Consider the following 19,913-nt stretch of genomic DNA (forward strand, 5'->3'; position numbering starts at 1 on the left):
CGAAGCCGGGCTCAGAGCGGCTAACAACAGTAAAATGATACAACATTCTAAAATCAATTCATTCTAAAATCAGTTCAAATCAGATTAATGGCAACCATTGGGCTGGAGTTCTATGAGGATTGCCAAAGGAGGGGGTCAGACTGTGCCTTGGCCAAAGGCCTGGTGGAACAGCTCTGTCTTGCAGGCCCTGCGGAAAGATGTCAAGTCCCACAGGGTCCTGGTCTCTTGTGACAGAGCCTTCCACCAAGTCGGGGCCAGTACTGAAAAGGCCCTGGCCCTAGTTGAGACCAATCTAACCACCTTGCGACCTGGGACCTCCATGATGTTGTCATTTGTGTCCGTGGGGCATACCAGGAGAGGCGGTCCCGTAGGTACGTGGGTCCTGGGCCGCATAGGGCTTTAAAGGTTAAAATCAGCACCTTAAATCTGATCCTGTACTCCACTGGGAGCCAGTGCAGCTGGTATAGCACTGGGTGAATGTGATCTCGCAGCGAGGACCCCGTAAGGAGTATCGCTGCGGCATTCTGCACCCGCTGGAGTTTCTGGGTCAGTCTCAAGGGCAGCCCCATGTAGAGAGAGTTACAATAATCCAGGTGACCGTCGCGTGGATCACAGTGGCTGGATCAGGGCGAGAGAGGTAAGGAGCCAACAGCTTAGCTTGGCGGAGATGAAAAAATGCCGCCTTTGTTATAGCTGCAATCTGCGCCTCCATGGAAAATCCCTGGCAGGCGTCCGTCCAACCACTGTTTTAAAAAATTGATGGACGGCCCACCACCTTCTGAGGCCAGAGAATGATAGGATTGTAGAACTGGAACGGACCCTATGATTCTTCACAGAGTAGCCAGAATCAGGCCCACCCAAGTCTGGGATTTTGGCAGGAAGAGGAAATTTCGATGGCTTAAGCCTCAGCCATTGTAGCTTCAACTTTGCCTCCCATTTCTCGAACCCGTTTCCTCAAGTCCCTCGCGCAAACTTTGCCCTCAAGTCACTCTCAGAAGCTCCTGGTGCAGTTTATTCTTTAACTAAATGGCGATGGCATTCTTTTCCCTTCCCTAATCTTTAACTCGAACCCAGCTCCCTTCACCGTGAACGCCTTGTGAAAAATAGTGGATGGAGTTAGGGATGTTTAGCCTGGGGAAAAGGAGACTCAGCTACATTAGTTTTAAAAAAAAACACACACATAATTTTGGCTGCATTATACACATGCAACACCAGGTGGCGCTGAGGAGCAAAGGAAAATTATTTGCGATTTTCCATAGCGGTTTTTTTTATTATTATAACAGTTTAATTTCTGATTTATTTATAGTGGCTTTTCCCCTGTGTGTAGATCCACCCAGAGATGAGATACGATAGCCACCTTGAAAAATGTGTAAAGGGTTATTCACTGCCCTATTACAACATGTTTTGGTTTTGATATTATTTATTCTATCCTAGGTTTTCCATCAGACTGAATTGATGAGAAATAGAAGTAAGGAGTAGATGGGAAGTCAGTTACAGTATATATTTAAAAAGTCATTTTTATGTTAAATGTATTGTGAGAAGTACCGTATTTTTCGCTCCATAAGACGCACCTAGTTTTTAGAGGAGGAAAACAAGGGAAAAAATAGTCTGAACGAAACAGTGGATGTATGATTTTTGTGGTTCATGCTGTGGCCACAGACATGTGATTTGACGGTGAGTTTGGGGTGACCCAATGCAAAACTCCTGAGGATCCATGTGGATCCGTGCTTTGTAACCACGTTTTTGCGCCATTGCTGCCCCAGGAAACAGTGGGTGCGTGATTTTTTTTTTGGTGCAGGCTGCAGCCATGGACATGCTATGTGATCTGATGGTGAATTTGGGGTGACCCAATGCAAAAATCCTGAGGATCCATGGGCTTTTACCTCCCCCCTCCCAGGCAGCCTCCTTTATCTCTAGCGTCCCTTATCTCCCTCCCCGATCGCTTGCCAATCAGCAGCTTCCTTTCAACACCCCCTTCACTCTTTAAAAAAAAAAAAGGAGCATGATCTGCTTTTGTCCCCTGGGCAATTCGGCTCCAGGGACCACGCATTCGCTCCATAAGATGCACAGACATTTCCCCTTACTTTTTAGGAAGAAAAAAGTGCGTCTTATGGAGCGAAAAATACGGTATTTAATGTTGTTGTTGTTTTTCTTTTCTTTTTTCCTTTTTAGTTTCTAGGAGGTGATGGATATTTGTTTACTTCTATATTTCTTTTGTGTGTGTGATGCATTAAAATGATATATAAATATAAATATAAATATAAATATCTAAAGGGTTGTCCCACGGAAGATGGAGCAAGCGTGTTTCTTCCTGCTCCAGAGGGTGGGACCCGATCCGATGGCGCCAAAGAGCAGAAAATGAGATTGAAGGAAATGTGATGGGTATATCCACCTGCAGACATTTAAAACAGATCAAATGGACATTTAAAGCACAGTTGTTGTTGTTTAAAGCACAGTACTTCTCCCCAAAGAACCCCAAAAATTGCCATTCTTCCCCCACCTGACCTACAATTCCCAGCGCCCTGAACAAACTATAACTCCCAGGGGCTCGATCTCCCTCACAGGCGGTCAGTTTGGGTGAGCAGACGGCAATAATTCTCCGCAGCCACACAAAAAAATACGGGCCTGAATTGGAAATTCTCCCGTGGTGTTGCTCCGAAAGTGGATGATTGGCGGCTTGTCATGCAGCCGACGTGAGTAAAATCAGGGCCAGACGTTTCCTGAATCCAAATTCACCCACTACTGCGATGATGAGCATATTTGCTCAACTAATCCAGAGTTTGTGTACAGTGCGCCAGCTGAATCAGAAGGCGTCTGTTTGCTCACGGCGCATGATTCACACAACTTCGGGACCCGGGTTTCCAAGTGTCTTGGGAAGGAGGAAGTAGCCAGCTGGCAAGAGGGGCCCGATTCACTCGGAGGCAGGAACCTGCATGATTTGTTGTTGTTGAGTCGTTTAGTCGTGTCCACTTCTTCGTGACCCCCTGGACCAGAGCACGCCAGGCCCTCCTGTCTTCCACTGCCTCCCACAGTTTGGTCAGACTCATGCTGGTCGCTTTGAGAACACTGTCCCACCATCTCGTCCTCTGTCGTCCCCTTCTCCTTGCGCCCTCCATCTTTCCCAACATCAGGGTCTTTTCCAGGGAGTCTTCTCTTCTCATGAGGTGGCCAAAGTCTTGGAGCCTCAGCTTCAGGATCTGTCCTTCCAGTGAGCACTCAGGGCTGATTTCCTTCAGAATGGAGAGGTTGGATCTTCTTGCAGTCCATGGGACTCTCCAGAGTCTCCTCCAGCACCAGAATTCAAAAGCATCCATTCTTCGGCGATCAGCCTTCTTTATGGTCCAGCTCTCACTTCCATCCATCACTACTGGGAAAACCATGGCTTTTACTATAGGGACCTTTGTTGGCAAGGTGATGCCTCTGCTTTTTAAGATGCTGTCTAGGTTTGCCATCGCTTTTCTCCCAAGAAGCAGGCGTCTTTTAATTTCGTGACTGCTGTCACCATCTGCAGTGATCATGGAGCCCAAGAAAGTAAAATCTCTCACTGCCTCCATTGCTTCCCCTTCTATTTGCCAGGAGGTGATGGGCCCAGTGGCCACAATCTTGCATGAACCTGCATGATACGATCTTATAAAACCACGGAGAAAATGGATATAGAAAAGTTTTCTCCCCCTCTCCTAACACTAGCATTCTTGGACATCACAGGAAGCTGTTTGTTGGAAGGTTTGGGATGGAAAAGGCCTTCTCTGTGCATGGTTAAACTGTGGAACTCCCTGCCACAGTGAAGGCTTTAAAAATAGACAAACACCTAGTGTGAAGGAGGGCTATTGAAGCAATGAGGCTCACCCAGCCCTGCCTTCTTGAAAACTATAAGTAACCAAACAATTAAACCCCTGTGTTGCAAAGAGAGTCCATAATTTGTGACTTTCGGAGATTTAGAAGATTTCTGTTTATTTGCTTTTGCAGAGAGTGCATATTTCATATTGTTCTATGTTCTGTATAGATTATATAAAGAGTTTATATTCTTAACGGAGAAATCTGAGGGCTCCCTTGGACTAAAAACAAGGACACCAGCCAGGAATACCAGAGCAAAACAGCAGCCAGTCAGCTTGGTCTTGATTGAAGACTGTCGCCACAGGACTCCCACCTGCCACCAGGTGCAACAAGATGGAAGCCCCGAACAAAAGAGACCCCAAACTTTTATTAGCTGCTAATCCCCATGTTACACCCCCCCAAAACTACATCACTCATACATCACGTTAACATCATGAAAGGGGAGATCAGGTGGCAGTAATCTGAGCATCCTGGACCCTGCCCCATGGTTCTCCTTGCCCTCCACCAAACACCCATCAAGTGGAACAAAAGAGACATTTACATTTCCCTGTTTCCCAGCCAAGTGAATCCCACCCTTTTGTCTTCATCTGGGTTTGGTATTTCTGGAATGGCTACCTGTCTGGCACTCAGGTATCAGGATGCCAGGGATGATCACTCAGGCAGAGGGGCTGCTGAGAAGCTGAGCTCACAGGTCTATATGAAGTTTTCCCAGTGAGCCAGTACACAGATACATTTATCAGTGAATTCTTACATTTGGTATCGTGCAGCAAAGGCCCTTTGAATAGGCAGGAAGAAACTGTGATGAAGTGTTTTGTGGGGACAAATCACAAAAGTCGCAAAAGCGATTGTGCTGGTTTTGGTAGTGGGCTGCATGTGCATGCTATCTGCTGGAGGGGCAACCCCCCCAACCTATACATAAATTCTTGCAACAATATTGACATCGCATTGTTGTACTTGGTCATTGTGTTGCCTTTGGATATTACTGTCACATCTCGAAAACTATGGCCGGCCACAGGACCCTGGAGAGAGTTCAAGTTCCCATCTTCTCCCTGCTGAGATCTAAGAAGCCTGACGGATTGACCTTGGAACCCTCTCCCTCCAAAGCACCCAGAAACCCCTCCCACCCCCACCGGAGTCAAGTCGTCACTCAGGAATCAAGCAGATTCTCGACCAGCCACCCTCCCAGCTTTCAAACGCAGCCCAGAGGCACATAGCAGTCCTTTCTACAGAGTAAGTAGCCCGGGAGAATCTGGAGCCATGAGTTTCATCATCCGCCCTTGTGCTCCAAAAGACCTGAAGGACATCATGCGACTGGTGAAGGTGAGGAACGCGATGAGAAGCACGGAACGGTCAGAGTTGGGAGAGACCTCCGAGGGTTCGAAGACAGAGGTCCTCTGGTTGGGTCGGGATGACATGGGGTTGGGGGGCCAACTCCTATCTCTTGTTGTTGTTGTTGAGTCGTTTAGTGGTGTCCGACTCTTCGTGACCCCCTGGACCAGAGCACGCCAGGCCCTCCTGTCTTCCACTGCCTCCCGCAGTTTGGTCAAACTCATGCTGGTAGCTTCAAGAACACTGTCCCACCATCTCGTCCTCCGTCGTCCCCTTCTCCTTGTGCCCTCCATCTTTCCCAACATCAGGGTCTTTTCCAGGGAGTCTTCTCTTCTCATGAGGTGGCCAAAGTCTTGGAGCCTCAGCTTCAGGATCTGTCCTTCCAGTGAGCACTCAGGGCTGATTTCCTTCAGAATGGAGAGGTTTGATCTTCTTACAGTCCATGGGACTCTCAAGAGTCTCCTCCAGCACCAGAATTCAAAAGCATCCATTCTTCGGCGAACAGCCTTCTTGATGGTCCAGCTCTCACTTCCATACATCACTACTGGGAAAACCAGAGCTTTAACTATACGGACCTTTGTTGGCAAGGTGATGTCTCTGCTTTTTAAGATGCTGTCTAGGTTTGTCATTGCTTTTCTCCCAAGAAGCAGGCGTCTTTTAATTTCGTGACTGCTGTCACCATCTGCAGTGATTATGGAGCCCAAGGAAGTAAAATCTCCCACTGCCTCCATTTCTTCCCCTTCTCTTTGCCAGGAGGTGATGGGCCCAGTGGCCACGATCTTCGTTTTTTTGAAGTTGAGCTTCATACCATATTTTGCGCTCTCCTCTTTCACCCTCAGTAATAGGTTCTTTAATTCCTCCTCACTTTCTGCCATCAAGGTTGTGTCATCTGCCTATCTCCTGTGGGGGCTCAATTAGTGCCAGCGCCTTCTGTCAAGAGCTTAGTTTGCCTACCTATGCCTTAGGGCACCACTTTCTTAGCCCCCCCCCCAAAAAAAAATTATGAGTCTTTGAAAATTGTGTTTCTAAAGGAACTTTTGATATTGCGAAATGCCAATGTGTTTGCCTTATTAAGTTTGTTACGGATAAAAAAATATATTTTAAGTTAGAGCTTAATAATTATTTCACAATTAATATACTTCTTAATTGTATTTCACTATTAATATACTTCTTAATTGTATTTCAGTTCAACAATGACTTTGATAAAATACACATTTTGTTATGTGCAAATGGCTTTAGGTCCATAAATGACCATAAAGCATATATTCAACACAAAAAACCAGTTGTTGACAAAGGACAGCTGGACATATAAAGGGCCCCATTACCTCCAGTAGCTTAGGGCCTCGTCCAACCTAGATCCGGCCCTGGCTCTGATCCTGACTGTTCTTGCGTGCACGATTCATCACCCTGGGTGAAAGGGGAACAAATGAGTCTCGAGGCGGCTGCAAACCAGAGCTTTTGCTCCCAATTCTCTCTTTCTCTCCCTATAAACAGGAGATTGCGGCCATTTACAACGTCCCTCTGGGCTCGCTCAGGACCAACGTCGAAGGTAAAGAAGGGGCTCCGGTGTGCATATAGATTATAAGGTTACCAGATTTTCCCCAATGAATCTGGGGACACTTTTCAACTTCAACGGATTTTGTATGGGGACTGATTTGTAAATCTGGGGACTGTCCCCGGGAAACAGGGACGTCTGGTAACCTTAGATTAGCGGCTCCCTACAGGGGTGGTTTGGGACGCGGGTGGCGCTGTGGTCTAAACCACCGAGCCTCTTGGGCTTGCCGATCAGAAGGTCGGTGGTTCGAACCCCCGCGACGGGGTGAGCTCCCGTTGCTCGGTCCCTGCTCCTGCCAACCTAGCAGTTCGAAAGCGCATCAAAAGTGCAAGTAGATAAATAGGTACCACTCTGGCGGAGAGGTAAACGGCGTTTCCATGCTCTCTGGTTTCCGTCACAGTGTTCCCTTGCGCCGGAAGCAGTTTAGTCCTGCCAGCCGCATGACCCGGAAAGCTGTCTGCAGACAAACGCCAGCTCTGAGCCCAGCTTCGGCTGGGGAGGGTGGGACATAAATAAAATTTTATTATTATTGTCAGGGCTGCCGCCCAGTCCCAGCTCACATAGGACCAAGTCAGCCAGCGTTCAGTTTCAAAGAGTCTTTATTGGATTACAGGTTCCATTTCCAAACTGCAACGTGCAGCCCTACTTCTTCTAGGTCAGAACGACGAAGACCCGTCTGAGTCTCCGCCTCTAGCGCACCAGCTTAATACCCTAGCCTTGCTCCACCTCCTGCGCCTTTCCTTCCGTCTCTGGGTCCTCCTGCCCCCCTGGGTCTCTCCCTTCCTACTCTCTTCTGACGCGGACCCCCCTGACCCTTCCGCCTCCTTGCGGCGGGCTTTGGGACCCGGTTCACTCTCTGGGCTGCTGACTGCGCCAGCTTCCGTTACATTTGAACTTGGCGCGCACGCCCAACTCTCCACTTTCCTCTTGATTGTTTCCTCGCTCCCCGAGGTGGGCGTGACTACTCCTGACTCATGCCCTCCCTCCTTCTGAAAGTCTCCGGAGCCCGATATCTGGTCCCCTTTCTCCCCGCTGCTCCCGGCTGGGAACGTGGGTCCCGATCTCCAACTGCTGCTTTCTGATCCCTCTCTGGACCCTTCTTCCTGGGGTGTCCCCCTGCTCTCCCCCCTTGCTCTGGCTGCTGGCGCTCCCTTCTGGGAATCCTCGGACTCGCTAGACAGGCTCGGTGATCTCGGGTCGTCATCCCCACTCATCCTTCCTTCGTATTCCTCCCCCTCGCTCTCTGTCTCCTCCCTTCTCTGCGTCTCTGCTCCTGAACCCCTGACATCCATCCCCCCCTCGAAGCCCCCCCTTCCCCCCTCCCCGCTTTCAAGGGTGGTTGGTGGGTGCTCCGTCATCACGGGAGTGAATGTCGGATACAGTTCGCTCCCCGTTGCTGGCCGCCAACTGAAGACCTCCGAGTCTTCCTCCCCGCGTTCGTCAACGGTGGTCTCCTCCGCCTCCATTTCGGTGCCGCCGTGCTCGAAACCAAGGTCCTCCCCGCAAACGTCCATGTCCGTCTCTGCGTCTGTCGCTGGACCTGGTGTCTCCTGCCACTTCCGGCGCCACTGCTCCTCTGGCCGATCGTCCCACCAATACGAGTTGTCGGACGCCGAACCCTCCGGTGACCCCTCTGGGGAACGTGTGCGCGGTGCGGGTTCCCCTTCCGAGTCGAAGCCATGGAACGTGCTGGAGGAAAGCGTGGGCGTGAACAACCAGTCGTCGAAGAAGCCCGCTGGCATAGGTCTGTGTGGGAAAAGGGCATGAAACTCATCCTTGAGCAGGGGTTCCTCCAAGGCGTAGTCTGGCACCCAGCTATTAGTACTGGCCCGGGTGCCCTCCCTTGCTAGTAGATATTCTACTCCGTCTTCCCCCCATCTGGAGTCCAAAATCTCCGTGACTTCGTTGATGGGGTCCTGCTGTGGCAATCTCCCCACCTCCGTCCGCTCCGGAGACTGACTCGGTGCCGTTCCTGGTTCCTGGAACCTGTGCGGTGCCCTGTAGGGAGTGAGCACCGACCTGTGGAACACCGGATGCATCCTGGAACCCTCTGGTAGCACCAGCCGGAAAGCCACCGGGTTGATCTGCGCTTCGACTCGGTATGGACCGAGTTGCTTGTGCCCTAGCTTCCTCTTGGCTAACGATCGGGTCGGCACCGCGTGGGCTGCCAACCAGACCCAGTCTCCCACTCGGATCTCCTCGCCAACTCGCCTGTGCTTGTCAGCTTGGACCTTGTATGCGTGCTTCGCCAGCTCCAGCTGCCGTCTGAGTTGATCGTGGACCTCTTGCAACTCAGATGCGAAAGCGTCCGCCGTCTGTGGTTCCCCTTCCCCCACTCTGTCCAGTCCCGGGAAGGTTCTGGGATTCCTCCCATTGTTGGCGAAGAACGGCGTCACTCCTGTGGATACGTGTTTCGTGTTGTTGTAGGCGAATTCGGCGAGCGGCAGGTAATCCACCCACGTCGCAGGCTGTTGATTGGCATAGCATCTCAGGTACTGCTGCATGATGGCATTGACCCTCTCCGCTTGCCCGTTGGTCTGCGGGTGCCTTGCCGATGTCAGGTTGATCTTGACGTTCAGGAAGCCCATCAGCTTTTGCCAGAAATTCGAGATGAACTGGCGTCCGCGGTCGGACAGTATAGACCGCGGCAGCCCGTGCACTTTGAACACGTGATCTATGAACAATTTGGCTGTTTGCTCTGCCGTGGCCACCTTCGCACACGGTATGAAATGTGCCATCTTGGTGAACAAGTCCACCACCACTAGTACAGCTGTCTTGCCTCTCGAGCTGGGGAGATCCGTGACAAAGTCCAGGGCCACTCTCTCCCATGGTTCAAACGGCGTTTGCAGCGGTTCCAGCAGTCCCGCCGGTGGTTTGTGCACCGGCTTGGCCCTCTGGCAGGTGTCGCACCTCGCGACGTAGTCCGCGACTTCCCCCCTCAGTCTGGGCCACCAAAAGTCTCTTGCGACCAATTCCACCGTTTTTTCTGTGCCAAAGTGCCCGGCCGTGGGTGCGTCGTGCAGCTGCTGCAGTACCCGGGCGCGAAGTTCGTCTCCCGGCACGTAGACGGCCCCTTTACGTAAGAGCAAGCCGTCTCGTATCTGGAACTCGTCGCCCTTCACCGTGCCCTTGTGCACCTCTGCCATCTTCGCCTGCGCGAATGAGTCGTCCGTCAACGCCCGTCGCACCGCATCCAGGTCTACTGTGGCTGAAGCGCACGCCCACGCTGTTGGCGCGAAGATGTGCATGGCCGCCGCTGGCGTCGCCTCTTCGAGGTACTGCGGTTTTCGGGACAGGGCATCCGCCATGATGTTGGTGTCGCCCGGGACGTACTCAATTCGGAAATTGAAGTCAGCAAAGAACTCCGCCCAACGGATCTGCCTCTGGTTCAGGAACCGAGCCGTGCGCCAGTGCTCCAGATTCTTGTGGTCCGTGCAGACCTGCACCGTGTGCTTGGCGCCGATCAGGAAGTGCCTCCACGCCTTGAAAGCTGCATGAATGGCAAGCAGCTCCCTATCCCAGATGGTGTAGTTCTGCTCCGACTTGCTGAGCTTTCTGGAGTAGAACGCCCCCGGCCTCCAGACCCCCTGCGGGTCCTTCTGCAGCAGTACCGCTCCCACTGCTCTATCGGACGCGTCTGTCTCCACCCTCAGCGGTCTGCCGGGGTCGATATGCAGCAGTTGCTCTTCCGACGCGAAGAGACGCTTGAGTGTCTGAAAGGACCGCTCCGCCTGCTCCGTCCAGATGAATTTCTTTTTCTTGGAGCTTAGCGTGTCCGTAATAGCTGCCGTCTGCATCGCGAACCCCTTGATAAACTTGCGATAGAAATTGGCGAATCCGACAAACCTCTGGACCTCTTTCCGGTTGCGCGGGCTCTTCCAATCCAACACCGCACGAACCTTGGCGCTGTCCATGGCTAGCCCCTTGTCCGACAGCTTGTAACCCAAGAAATCCACCTCCGTCGTGTCGAACTGGCACTTCTCCAGTTTGGCGTACAGTCTATGCTGCTGCAGCCTCTTCAGCACCTCCCGAACGTCCTGGTCGTGTGCTTGCTGCGAGTCAGAGAATATCAGGATGTCATCCAGAAAGCAGACGCACTTCTTGTAGAGGAGTCCCGCCAACACGTGATGCATAAAAGCTTGAAAACAGTGAGAACCGTTTTGCAAACCAAACGGCATCACTCTGTATTCGTAGGTGCCCAGAGGCGTGAACATGGCTGTCTTCCACTCATCGCCCTCCCTCATGCGGATGAGATTGTACGCTCCTCGCAGGTCCAACTTGGTGAACACGCGTCCCTTGCGCACCGTCGCCAGCAGGTCGTCAATCCTGGGCATAGGGAAATCGGAGGGCTTGGTCATTCTGTTTAAGAGGCGGTAATCCACGACCAATCTTTTTTGGGGCGTGTCCTTTTTCTTCACGAAGAAAACAGGACTGCCCCCTACTGCGCTGGACTCCCGGATGAAACCGCGCTGCAAATTGTGATCGATGAACTGTTTGAGTTCCTGTAGTTCGTCCTCAGACATGGAATATAGCTTCCCCTTCGGCAGCGTCGCCCCTGGCAGGAGGTCAATCTTGCAGTCATATTGCCTGTGCGGTGGTAGCTTGTCTGCCTCTTTCTCGCAGAAGACCTCCAGAAAGTCCGCGTATTTGTGGGGAACTGCTTGCAACGTTCCCAACTGCAGTTGTGAGTCCTCCTCCTCCCCCTCCTGCCTGGGCAGGATGCAGTGTTCTGCGCAGTAAGAGGAGCCGAAGATCAGCTGTCTCTGGTACCAAGCCAGCGTTGGACTGTGCCTGTCCAGCCAACTCATGCCCAACACAATGGGCGTGTCCGACAGTCGGGTGACATTAAAACTGATGACTTCCCTGTGGTTACCAAGTTGCATCACCATTGGTGGCGTCTGCTTCACCACCTGCCCCCCTAGCAACTCTCTGCCATCCACTGTGACGACTTGCAGGGGCAGAGTGGCAGGCAGCAGCTTTATAGCGTGCTGCTCCACAAAATCCTGTGCTATAAAGTCTGCGTTGCTTCCAGAATCCACAGAAAGCGGCACTTCGATGGTGACTCCATTGGGTAGCTGGAGAGACGCTGTGAGTTGCACTACTGGTTTGGGTGGGAGGGGGTCCGTGGGTTGCAATATCGCTGGGGACTGCTTCACTGATGCGTCTGGCTGGGCCCCAGTGCCTCTGTCTCCAGCCAGACATCGTCGTTTCCCTGCTGGGCTTCGCTGCATTGTGTGGCCACTTTCACCGTTGCGGAGGCTGCAGTGTGCTTGGAGCTCCTCTGGGGACACTCTTTCGCCAAGTGTTGAGGGCTCTCGCATAAGTAACACTTCCTGGTCCCTCTAGGAGGTTTAGTCTTGACTGCCGTCGGTGCAGAGGCTCTGCTAGCTGACTGAGCCCTGGCGCCTCCCACTTCCATAGGTTCCACTCCCCCTCCTGGCGGAGGTGTGGATTGCGCACGCGCTGCTTCCCTTGGAACGAAAGAGAAACTTCTCGCTGCTTCGCGCCCTCCACGTCCTTCATCTCTGCACCATGGACGTTCTTCCAGCCTCACCCCCACAGTCAGCGCCCTTTGGACCACCTCCTGCGTGCTTCGGGGCCTCTCCCCCCTCGCAATTTCATCCTTCACAGCAGAGCTGAGACCCTCCCAGAACAGGTCCCTGACTGGGGGCGAGTCCCGGTCCCATTCCAATGCACTGACCAGCGCAAAAAAGCGGGCGTGGTACTGCCGGACGCTCGCCCTCCCTTGTTTCAGTCCATGAATCTTCCGTCGGGCAAGATCCACATCAATGGTAGACAAAAAACATGCATCCATCGCTTTGATAAAGGCATCTGCACTCTGAAGCGCCGGATCTTTATCCCTCCACAAATTGCGCAGCCACGCTTTCGCATCCCCATGCAAATGGGACAGTATAAACCCCACTTTCTCTTGCTCATCTCTAAAGTCTTTTGCCAGCAGTTGCAGTGCGCACATCACATCTGCTCGAAAGTTGGGGTACTGTTGTAAATTCCCATCGAAGTGAGCCACCAGCCCTCCTGCTCTCCGTGCCAACCCAACCCCCTCCGGTCTGGGTCCTGGCTGCCCATGCTTAACCCATGCTTCAAACCTGGCGTGGAGATCTCGGTAGGCGGCTGCCGCATCCTCCTCCCTTTTCTTGGATGCCAGTACCTCCGCATTCAATTGGGTAACTGCCTGTTGCAGCGCTGAAACTTTCTCTGCTTCCGTCATCTTTGCCAACCGTCGTGAGCTTGCTCCCACACACCGATCCCCTCCTCCAGCTGCTTCTGTCTCCGCTGCGAGGTATCAGGTGTCAGAAGCTTGTGAGAGACGGGTCTTACTGTCAGGGCTGCCGCCCAGTCCCAGCTCACATAGGACCAAGTCAGCCAGCGTTCAGTTTCAAAGAGTCTTTATTGGATTACAGGTTCCATTTCCAAACTGCAACGTGCAGCCCTACTTCTTCTAGGTCAGAACGACGAAGACCCGTCTGAGTCTCCGCCTCTAGCGCACCAGCTTAATACCCTAGCCTTGCTCCACCTCCTGCGCCTTTCCTTCCGTCTCTGGGTCCTCCTGCCCCCCTGGGTCTCTCCCTTCCTACTCTCTTCTGACGCGGACCCCCCTGACCCTTCCGCCTCCTTGCGGCGGGCTTTGGGACCCGGTTCACTCTCTGGGCTGCTGACTGCGCCAGCTTCCGTTACATTTGAACTTGGCGCGCGCGCCCAACTCTCCACTTTCCTCTTGATTGTTTCCTCGCTTCCCGAGGTGGGCGTGACTACTCCTGACTCATGCCCTCCCTCCTTCTGAAAGTCTCCGGAGCCCGATATCTGGTCCCCTTTCTCCCCGCTGCTCCCGGCTGGGAACGTGGGTCCCGATCTCCAACTGCTGCTTTCTGATCCCTCTCTGGACCCTTCTTCCTGGGGTGTCCCCCTGCTCTCCCCCCTTGCTCTGGCTGCTGGCGCTCCCTTCTGGGAATCCTCGGACTCGCTAGACAGGCTCGGTGATCTCGGGTCGTCATCCCCACTCATCCTTCCTTCGTATTCCTCCCCCTCGCTCTCTGTCTCCTCCCTTCTCTGCGTCTCTGCTCCTGAACCCCTGACAATTATTATTATTATTATTATTATTATAGCTCCCTTGGCCTGAACGCGAGATGAGCGCTGCAACCCCAGAGTCGCCTTTGACTGGACCTAACCGTCCGGGGGTCCTTTACCTTTTACCTTTTACAGGGGCGGTTGTGCCCCCGGGGGTGGTCATGGGATTACCTACAGGGGGCGCTAAGAGGCAGTTTTATTGTTGAAAGGCTGCCTCTCCTGGTCTGCCCCGCAGAGGACCTTAAGGTCCATGAATAACCATAGTTAAGAGGCCCCAGGCCCTAAGGAAGTCAGACTATCCTCCTCCAGGGCCAGGGCCTTTTCAGTGGTGGCTCCGACCTGGTGGAATGCTCTGTCCCAGGAGACCAGGGCCCTGCAGGATTTAACCCCCTTATGCAGGGCCTGTAAGACAGAGCTATTTCACCTGGCCTTTAATTTGAATTCAGCCTGATCTTTTATTCCCCTTCCTTCCCTCCCCCTTCCCGTTTTATGAAGATTACCCGCTCTGGGATCCCACAGCTAATTCTCCCCTGGTCTCCTCGCCGGCCCAAATAGGACTAACTTAGTCAGCTAGCCCTGGTGATCATCTAATGTTTATTGGATGGATTTCCCCCCTAAATTGATTTTTGAATTCTGAATTTATTTTATACTGTATTTTATGCTGCTTCTTGTTGCATCAATTGTTTTAAATTTGTCGTTAGCTGCCCTGAGCCCGGTTTTCTGAACCTGGAAGGGCGGGGTATAAATAAAAATTTATTATTATTATTATTTATTATTATTATTATTACTGCTCCTCCCTTCCCCGCTTCCTCCCCAGAGCTGAAGAAAGCCGGTTTTGGGGAGCAGACCCAGTACGAGTGCCTTGTAGCCGAAGTCCCCGCCGAACAGAAAAGCAAGGAAGGTAATAAGGGGATGAGGCTCCCATCTTGCAGTGGACATGATCCGGCTCGCAGGGAGAAGCTGCTGCTGATGCAATTTAGGCGCTAGTGGGTGGTCTGGAAATGCCAGCAAGGCTGAACTCCTGCGTAACATTATTGATTTTGCTCCACACACAGGCTACACCCTTATCGGGTACACGCTCTTCTCGTACACCTATAACACCTGGAGGGGGAAGAACATCTACATGGACAATCTTTACGTCATGCCGGAATTTAGAGGTACCGATGGGGAGCTAGTGGTCGAATCCTGTCCTCACGGCGGCCAGCCGCTTTGGGAAATCCGCAATCAGGATTCGAACGCAAGACCAGCGTTCTCTCATCCTGTGGTTTCCAGAAATTTGCATTCAGAAGCATTACGAATAGCCACGCGGTATTTTAGCGGGGCGAAACCTTTTTGGGGGGCCAATTTTAGCGGTGATGGGGGGGCGGTGTTAAAAATATGTCTTCGGGTGTGCGGAATTCACACCTTCAATTCTCTTTTGGATCGGACAACATGGGCCTCTGTGTTCGACGAAGGAGCACACAATCTGCTTCCGGAAAACCAGGAGAATTTTAATTTTACCTCCTGAAAATGTCACGTAATCGTAGAATCGTAGAGTTAGAAGGGAACCATAATAATAATAATAATAATAATAATAATAATAATAATAATAATGTAATGCTGTATTGTTTTTAACACGATTGGGAGCTGCTCAGAGTGGCTGGGCAAACTCAGCCAGATGGGTGGGGTATATATAATAAATTATTAAAAATTATTATTTAATAATAATAATAATAATAATAGTAGTAGTAGTAGTAGTAGTAGTGAGCAGCAGCAGCCACAACCACAACTGCAAGTATTTGGCAAACCCTTTTAACGATTTCTGTGCAATTATACACCCGTTTACTCACCAAGCAAAACCAAATTACAACGATCTAACCAGAATATCTTTGGACTTCCCAAGTCACATTAGAAGTTTTTAGCAGCCCCGCAATATTTCAGGTTGAAAAATTCAACGCGCACTGAAGCGGATCAAGGGTGCAGCAGCTGCTCTTGAAAAAGCCCTTTTTGTGCTTCATGATGAGTCAGGGTTTAAGACAGGGGTCAGCAAACTTTTTCAGCAGGTGGCCGGTCCACTATCCCTCAGACCTTGTGGGGGGCCGGACTATATTTTGGGGAAAACAATAATGAACGAATTCCTTTGCCCCACAAATAACCCAGAGATGCATTTTAAATAAAAGGACACGTTCTACTCGTGTAAAAACACGCTGATTCCCGGACCGTCCGCGGGCCGGATTGGGAAGGCGATTGGGCCGGATCCAGCCCCCGGGCCTTAGTTTGTCTACCCATGGTTTAAAAGGGGAAAGGGACCCCTGACCATTAGGTCCAGTCGTGGCCGACTCTGGGGTTGTGGCACTCATCTCGCTTTACTGGCCGAGGGAGCCGGCGTACAGCTTCTGGGTCATGTGGCCAGCAGGACTGAGCCACTTCTGGCAAACCAGAGCAGCGCACGGAAACGCCGTTTACCTTCCTGCCAGAGTGGTACCTATTTATCTACTTGCACTTGGACGTGCTTTCGAACTGCTAGGTTGGCAGGAGCTGGGACCGAGCAACGGGAGCTCACCCCATTGTGGGGATTCGAACTGCCGACCTTCTGATCGGCAAGCCCTAGGCTCTGTGGTTTAACCCACAGCGCCACCCACATCCCTAAGAGAAGGAATAAAGGCAAAGGTAAAGGGACCCCTGACCATTAGGTCCAGTCGTGGCCGACTCTGGGGTACCTTCCTGCCGGAGGGGTACCTATTTATCTACTTGCACTTTGACGTGCTTTCGAACTGCTAGGTTGGCAGGAGCAGGGACTGAGCAACGGGAGCTCACCCCGTCGCAGGGATTTGAACCGCCAACCTTCTGATCGGCAAGTCCTAGGCTCTGTGGTTTAACCCACAGCGCCACCTGCATCCCCACCCATGGTTTAAGAGGCTGCAAAATGGCCGGAGCTGAGGTTTGGCCAGAGCTCAGGTGAGAGGCCATCTGGGGACCCCTGGCAGCGCCACAAAATTCTTGCCACCTTGGGTTGTATCTTCAGAGAGAAGCGGCGGATATAACTGGTATCAATGCAGTCACCTCAGGATGGGGAGAATCCACCTTTCCCCTGCTCAGTTTAGCATGGAATCCTAGAGATGTCGAGTTGGACTGGGACCCCCAGAGGTCATCCAGCCCAACCCGCTTCGCCATGTCGGAATCACAGCCTAAGAATCTCTGGCGGATGCCCTCTCCATTCAGAAACCTCCAGCGTTGGAGAATCTGCCGTCTTCCGAGGTCACAGAATTGTGGAATTGTAGAGTCGGGGGTCCCTCAGAGGTCATCCATCCCAACCCTCTTTCGCCACGTAGGAATCGCACCCAGAGCACCCTATCATAACAGGCTTCTTCTGGTTCTCCTTACTCACAGGGAGGCGGATCGGGAAGGCGCTGATGGAGCAGGCGGGTGAGGTGAGTTGTGTGTTCAGGGCTTCAGGAGAGGATATATTGTCTGCTTATAGCCTTTCCAACTCGTGTTAACAAGTTCCACAATTTAGCAGAGTAACATTCCCCGTTTTAAACTCGCAGTGGATGCGTTTGCTCAGGCTCGCTAAAGCCTCCAAAATAACTGTTCTGGTATTTCCCCCTTATTCCCTCCTAAAAGATAAGACACGATACAGTCGTCTATAAAAGTATAAAAAGGTTTACTCACACATCATTCTGTTCACAGTTGGATCCCAGAAGGCAGACTTAGCTTAGAAAAGTAACATATACCTGGAAACTATCTCATAAGGAGACAGTCCCTTTGTCCTCTCTTGGCTGGAAAGTTCCCATTGCCAAACCCTCGTATCTATGGGGCGGCCTCTCCTGGTCTGCCCCGCAGAGGACCTTAAGGTCCATGAATAACCATAGTTTAGAAGTCCCGGGCCCTCGACCTGGGCCAGGGCCTTCTCAGTGGTGGCTCCGACCTGGTGGAATGCTCTGTCCCAGGAGACCAGGGCCCTGCAGGATTTAACCTGCTTCTGTTGGGCCTGTAAGACAGAGCTATTCCACCTGGCCTTTAATTTGAATTCAGCCTGATCCTTTATTTTCCCTTCTCTTCCCTCCCCCTTTTATGAAGACCACCCACTCTGAGACCCCACAGCTAATTCTCCCCTGGTCTCCTCGCTGGCCCAAGTAGGACCAATTCAGCCAGCTAGCCCTTATGCTTATTTCCCCTAAATTGATTTTTGAATTTTATTGTTATTCATGTTTTTATACTGTATTTTATGCTGCTTTTAGAATTAAGTGTTATACATTTGTTGTTAGCCGCCCTGAGCCCGGTTTTTGAACCGGGAAGGGCGGAGTATAAATAAATAAATTATTATTATTATTATTATTATTATTATTATTATTATTATTATTATTTCCCTCCCCTTCTCCCTGCCACCTCAGGTTGCCTGGCGCCAAGGCTTCAGCCAACTCCGGATGCACGTTTCCTCCCAGAAGGCGGACGTCCTGAGCTTCCTCGAGAGGAGGGGAGGCGAAAACCTGACCGAGAAGGACGGCTGGCACCTCCTGCGTTTCCCCAACGAGGCCCTGAGGAGGCTGGCAGCTGAGAAGAGATTCTAGCGGGCTCTGGGTTCGAATCCTACCCTCCACACCTAGGCTCCTGGACGGGGCATGTTTTGTGGTTGGAGAGGGGGGGGGATGGATAGCCCGCGACGCAGGGGCAGCAAAAGCGAGTGCGGAGGAGGAGTTTGGGCAAGAGGAGAAGAGTCACAGAATCACAGGAGGGACCCCTGCGGCCATCTAGACCAACCCCTTGCAATGCCAGGGTTGTTGCTAAATAAATAAATAAATAAATAAATAAATAAATAAATAAGTCTGCGAAGAAGCCTGAAGAAATTTTCTGATGAATCTGTGGCCTTGTTCTTGCCTTTGGTGATGCATTCGCCCTTCTTCTTTTAAAAAAAGAAATATTTATTTGGTTTTCCAAATGAAGATTTTTACAATCGCATATCCAACATACATCATAAAAACAAGATTCGAAAGAATATCCCCTCCTCTCCTTTGTGGATCCTATTGTTGGCCAATTCCTCCTGCATCTTTTATAAGACCTCTTACGGTCTTGATTTATCAGCTACTTTAAAACGAGGCTGCATTTTAAATTGCATTTTAACCTGTATTTTAATTTTCTTCTCTTTTCTTTGGCCGGGGAGGGCGGGGTATAAATAAAATTTATTATTATTATTATTAATCAAATCTTTTACATCTCCATTATAATCCAAAATTCACCAAGTGTTATTCCAGTCCCACTAATGATTTTAACTGTTTACAATGATTCCTCCCCCCCCCAGATAAATTGTAATTTCCCCCCATTCCTTATTAAAAAATTTAGATTTCTGGATTTTGGATTCTTCTGGTCGTTTTTTGCCATCTCTGCATAATCCGTCGACTTACTCTGCCATTCTGGTCAGGACTTAATTTTCTTCCCATCTCTGGTCTCTTCTATTCAGATCTAGCTAGCTGGTTGCTACAGGATTTAATTTCCACGCATGTGTGAAGCCAAGGGGAAGGAATACCTCTGTGTAAACCTGTGCGAGTTTATAGACCTGCGGGACTCTGCTTTTGTGGGCCAATAAAGTCAAAAAGCTGTGCCGCAGCCGGAGTGGCAATTTGGAGAAAAATCCACTACAGGAGGGAGGGAGTTTAAGATTAACTAGGGCAAAATATTCCTCTTTTTTAATATAATTTTTATTAAGTTTTCCATATTTCATTACATTTCAGTATCAAAAAACCACAAAATTCATAACTTAAAGCATTGCTTAAATAAAGCATCAACCTCTTTCCCTCCCTCTAACAGACTTCCATATCACTTTACCAATTTCTTCACATTCCTATATTCACTTTTTTTACCTTATATCAATCTTTTTAGCAATCACCTTCTTATAATCAAATCAGCTCCTTAATTTCCCATTACCAAACATTTCAACTCAGACCTACAAACGTTTCCAACTGTTTACAATTCTCTTTCATATAAAGTATAAATTTGCCCCAGTCCTTTGGAAACAGTTCATCACGGCGATTCCGAATCCACATATTCGACCATCTTTACTTGCCAATCTTCCGATGTGGGGAGTTCTTGCTCAGGGCAAAATATTCCTGCATTGGAGTGGGTTGGTATGGAT

General features: G+C 50.8%; 2 protein-coding genes across 7 annotated transcripts in view; one reads left to right on the forward strand and one right to left on the reverse strand.

The window, feature by feature from the left end:
• Positions 1-19,913, reverse strand: part of TMEM102 (transmembrane protein 102) — a 169,212-nt gene that overhangs the window by 17,973 nt on the left and 131,326 nt on the right. The window lies entirely within an intron of this gene.
• Positions 4,869-18,583, forward strand: LOC310692220 (thialysine N-epsilon-acetyltransferase-like). The gene is made up of 6 exons (XM_083472902.1): positions 4,869-5,154; positions 6,658-6,712; positions 14,622-14,705; positions 14,860-14,961; positions 17,174-17,214; positions 18,178-18,583. Exons 1-6 carry the CDS (start codon positions 5,092-5,094, stop codon positions 18,352-18,354), a joined length of 522 nt encoding a protein of 173 aa, XP_083329028.1. The 5' UTR covers positions 4,869-5,091; the 3' UTR covers positions 18,355-18,583.

Source organism: Podarcis liolepis, assembly GCF_965112155.1.
Source record: "Podarcis liolepis genome assembly, chromosome: 13".
Taxonomy (NCBI): domain Eukaryota; kingdom Metazoa; phylum Chordata; class Lepidosauria; order Squamata; family Lacertidae; genus Podarcis; species Podarcis liolepis.

Bases quoted from the DNA above. Each gene is read 5' to 3' on its own strand.
- LOC310692220 (XM_083472902.1), top strand. From the start codon at position 5,092: ATGAGTTTCATCATCCGCCCTTGTGCTCCAAAAGACCTGAAGGACATC. The intron at 6,713-14,621 runs GTAAAGAAGGGG...CTTCCTCCCCAG, and splicing joins GCTCAGGACCAACGTCGAAG to AGCTGAAGAAAGCCGGTTTT. The intron at 17,215-18,177 runs GTGAGTTGTGTG...CTGCCACCTCAG, and splicing joins TGATGGAGCAGGCGGGTGAG to GTTGCCTGGCGCCAAGGCTT.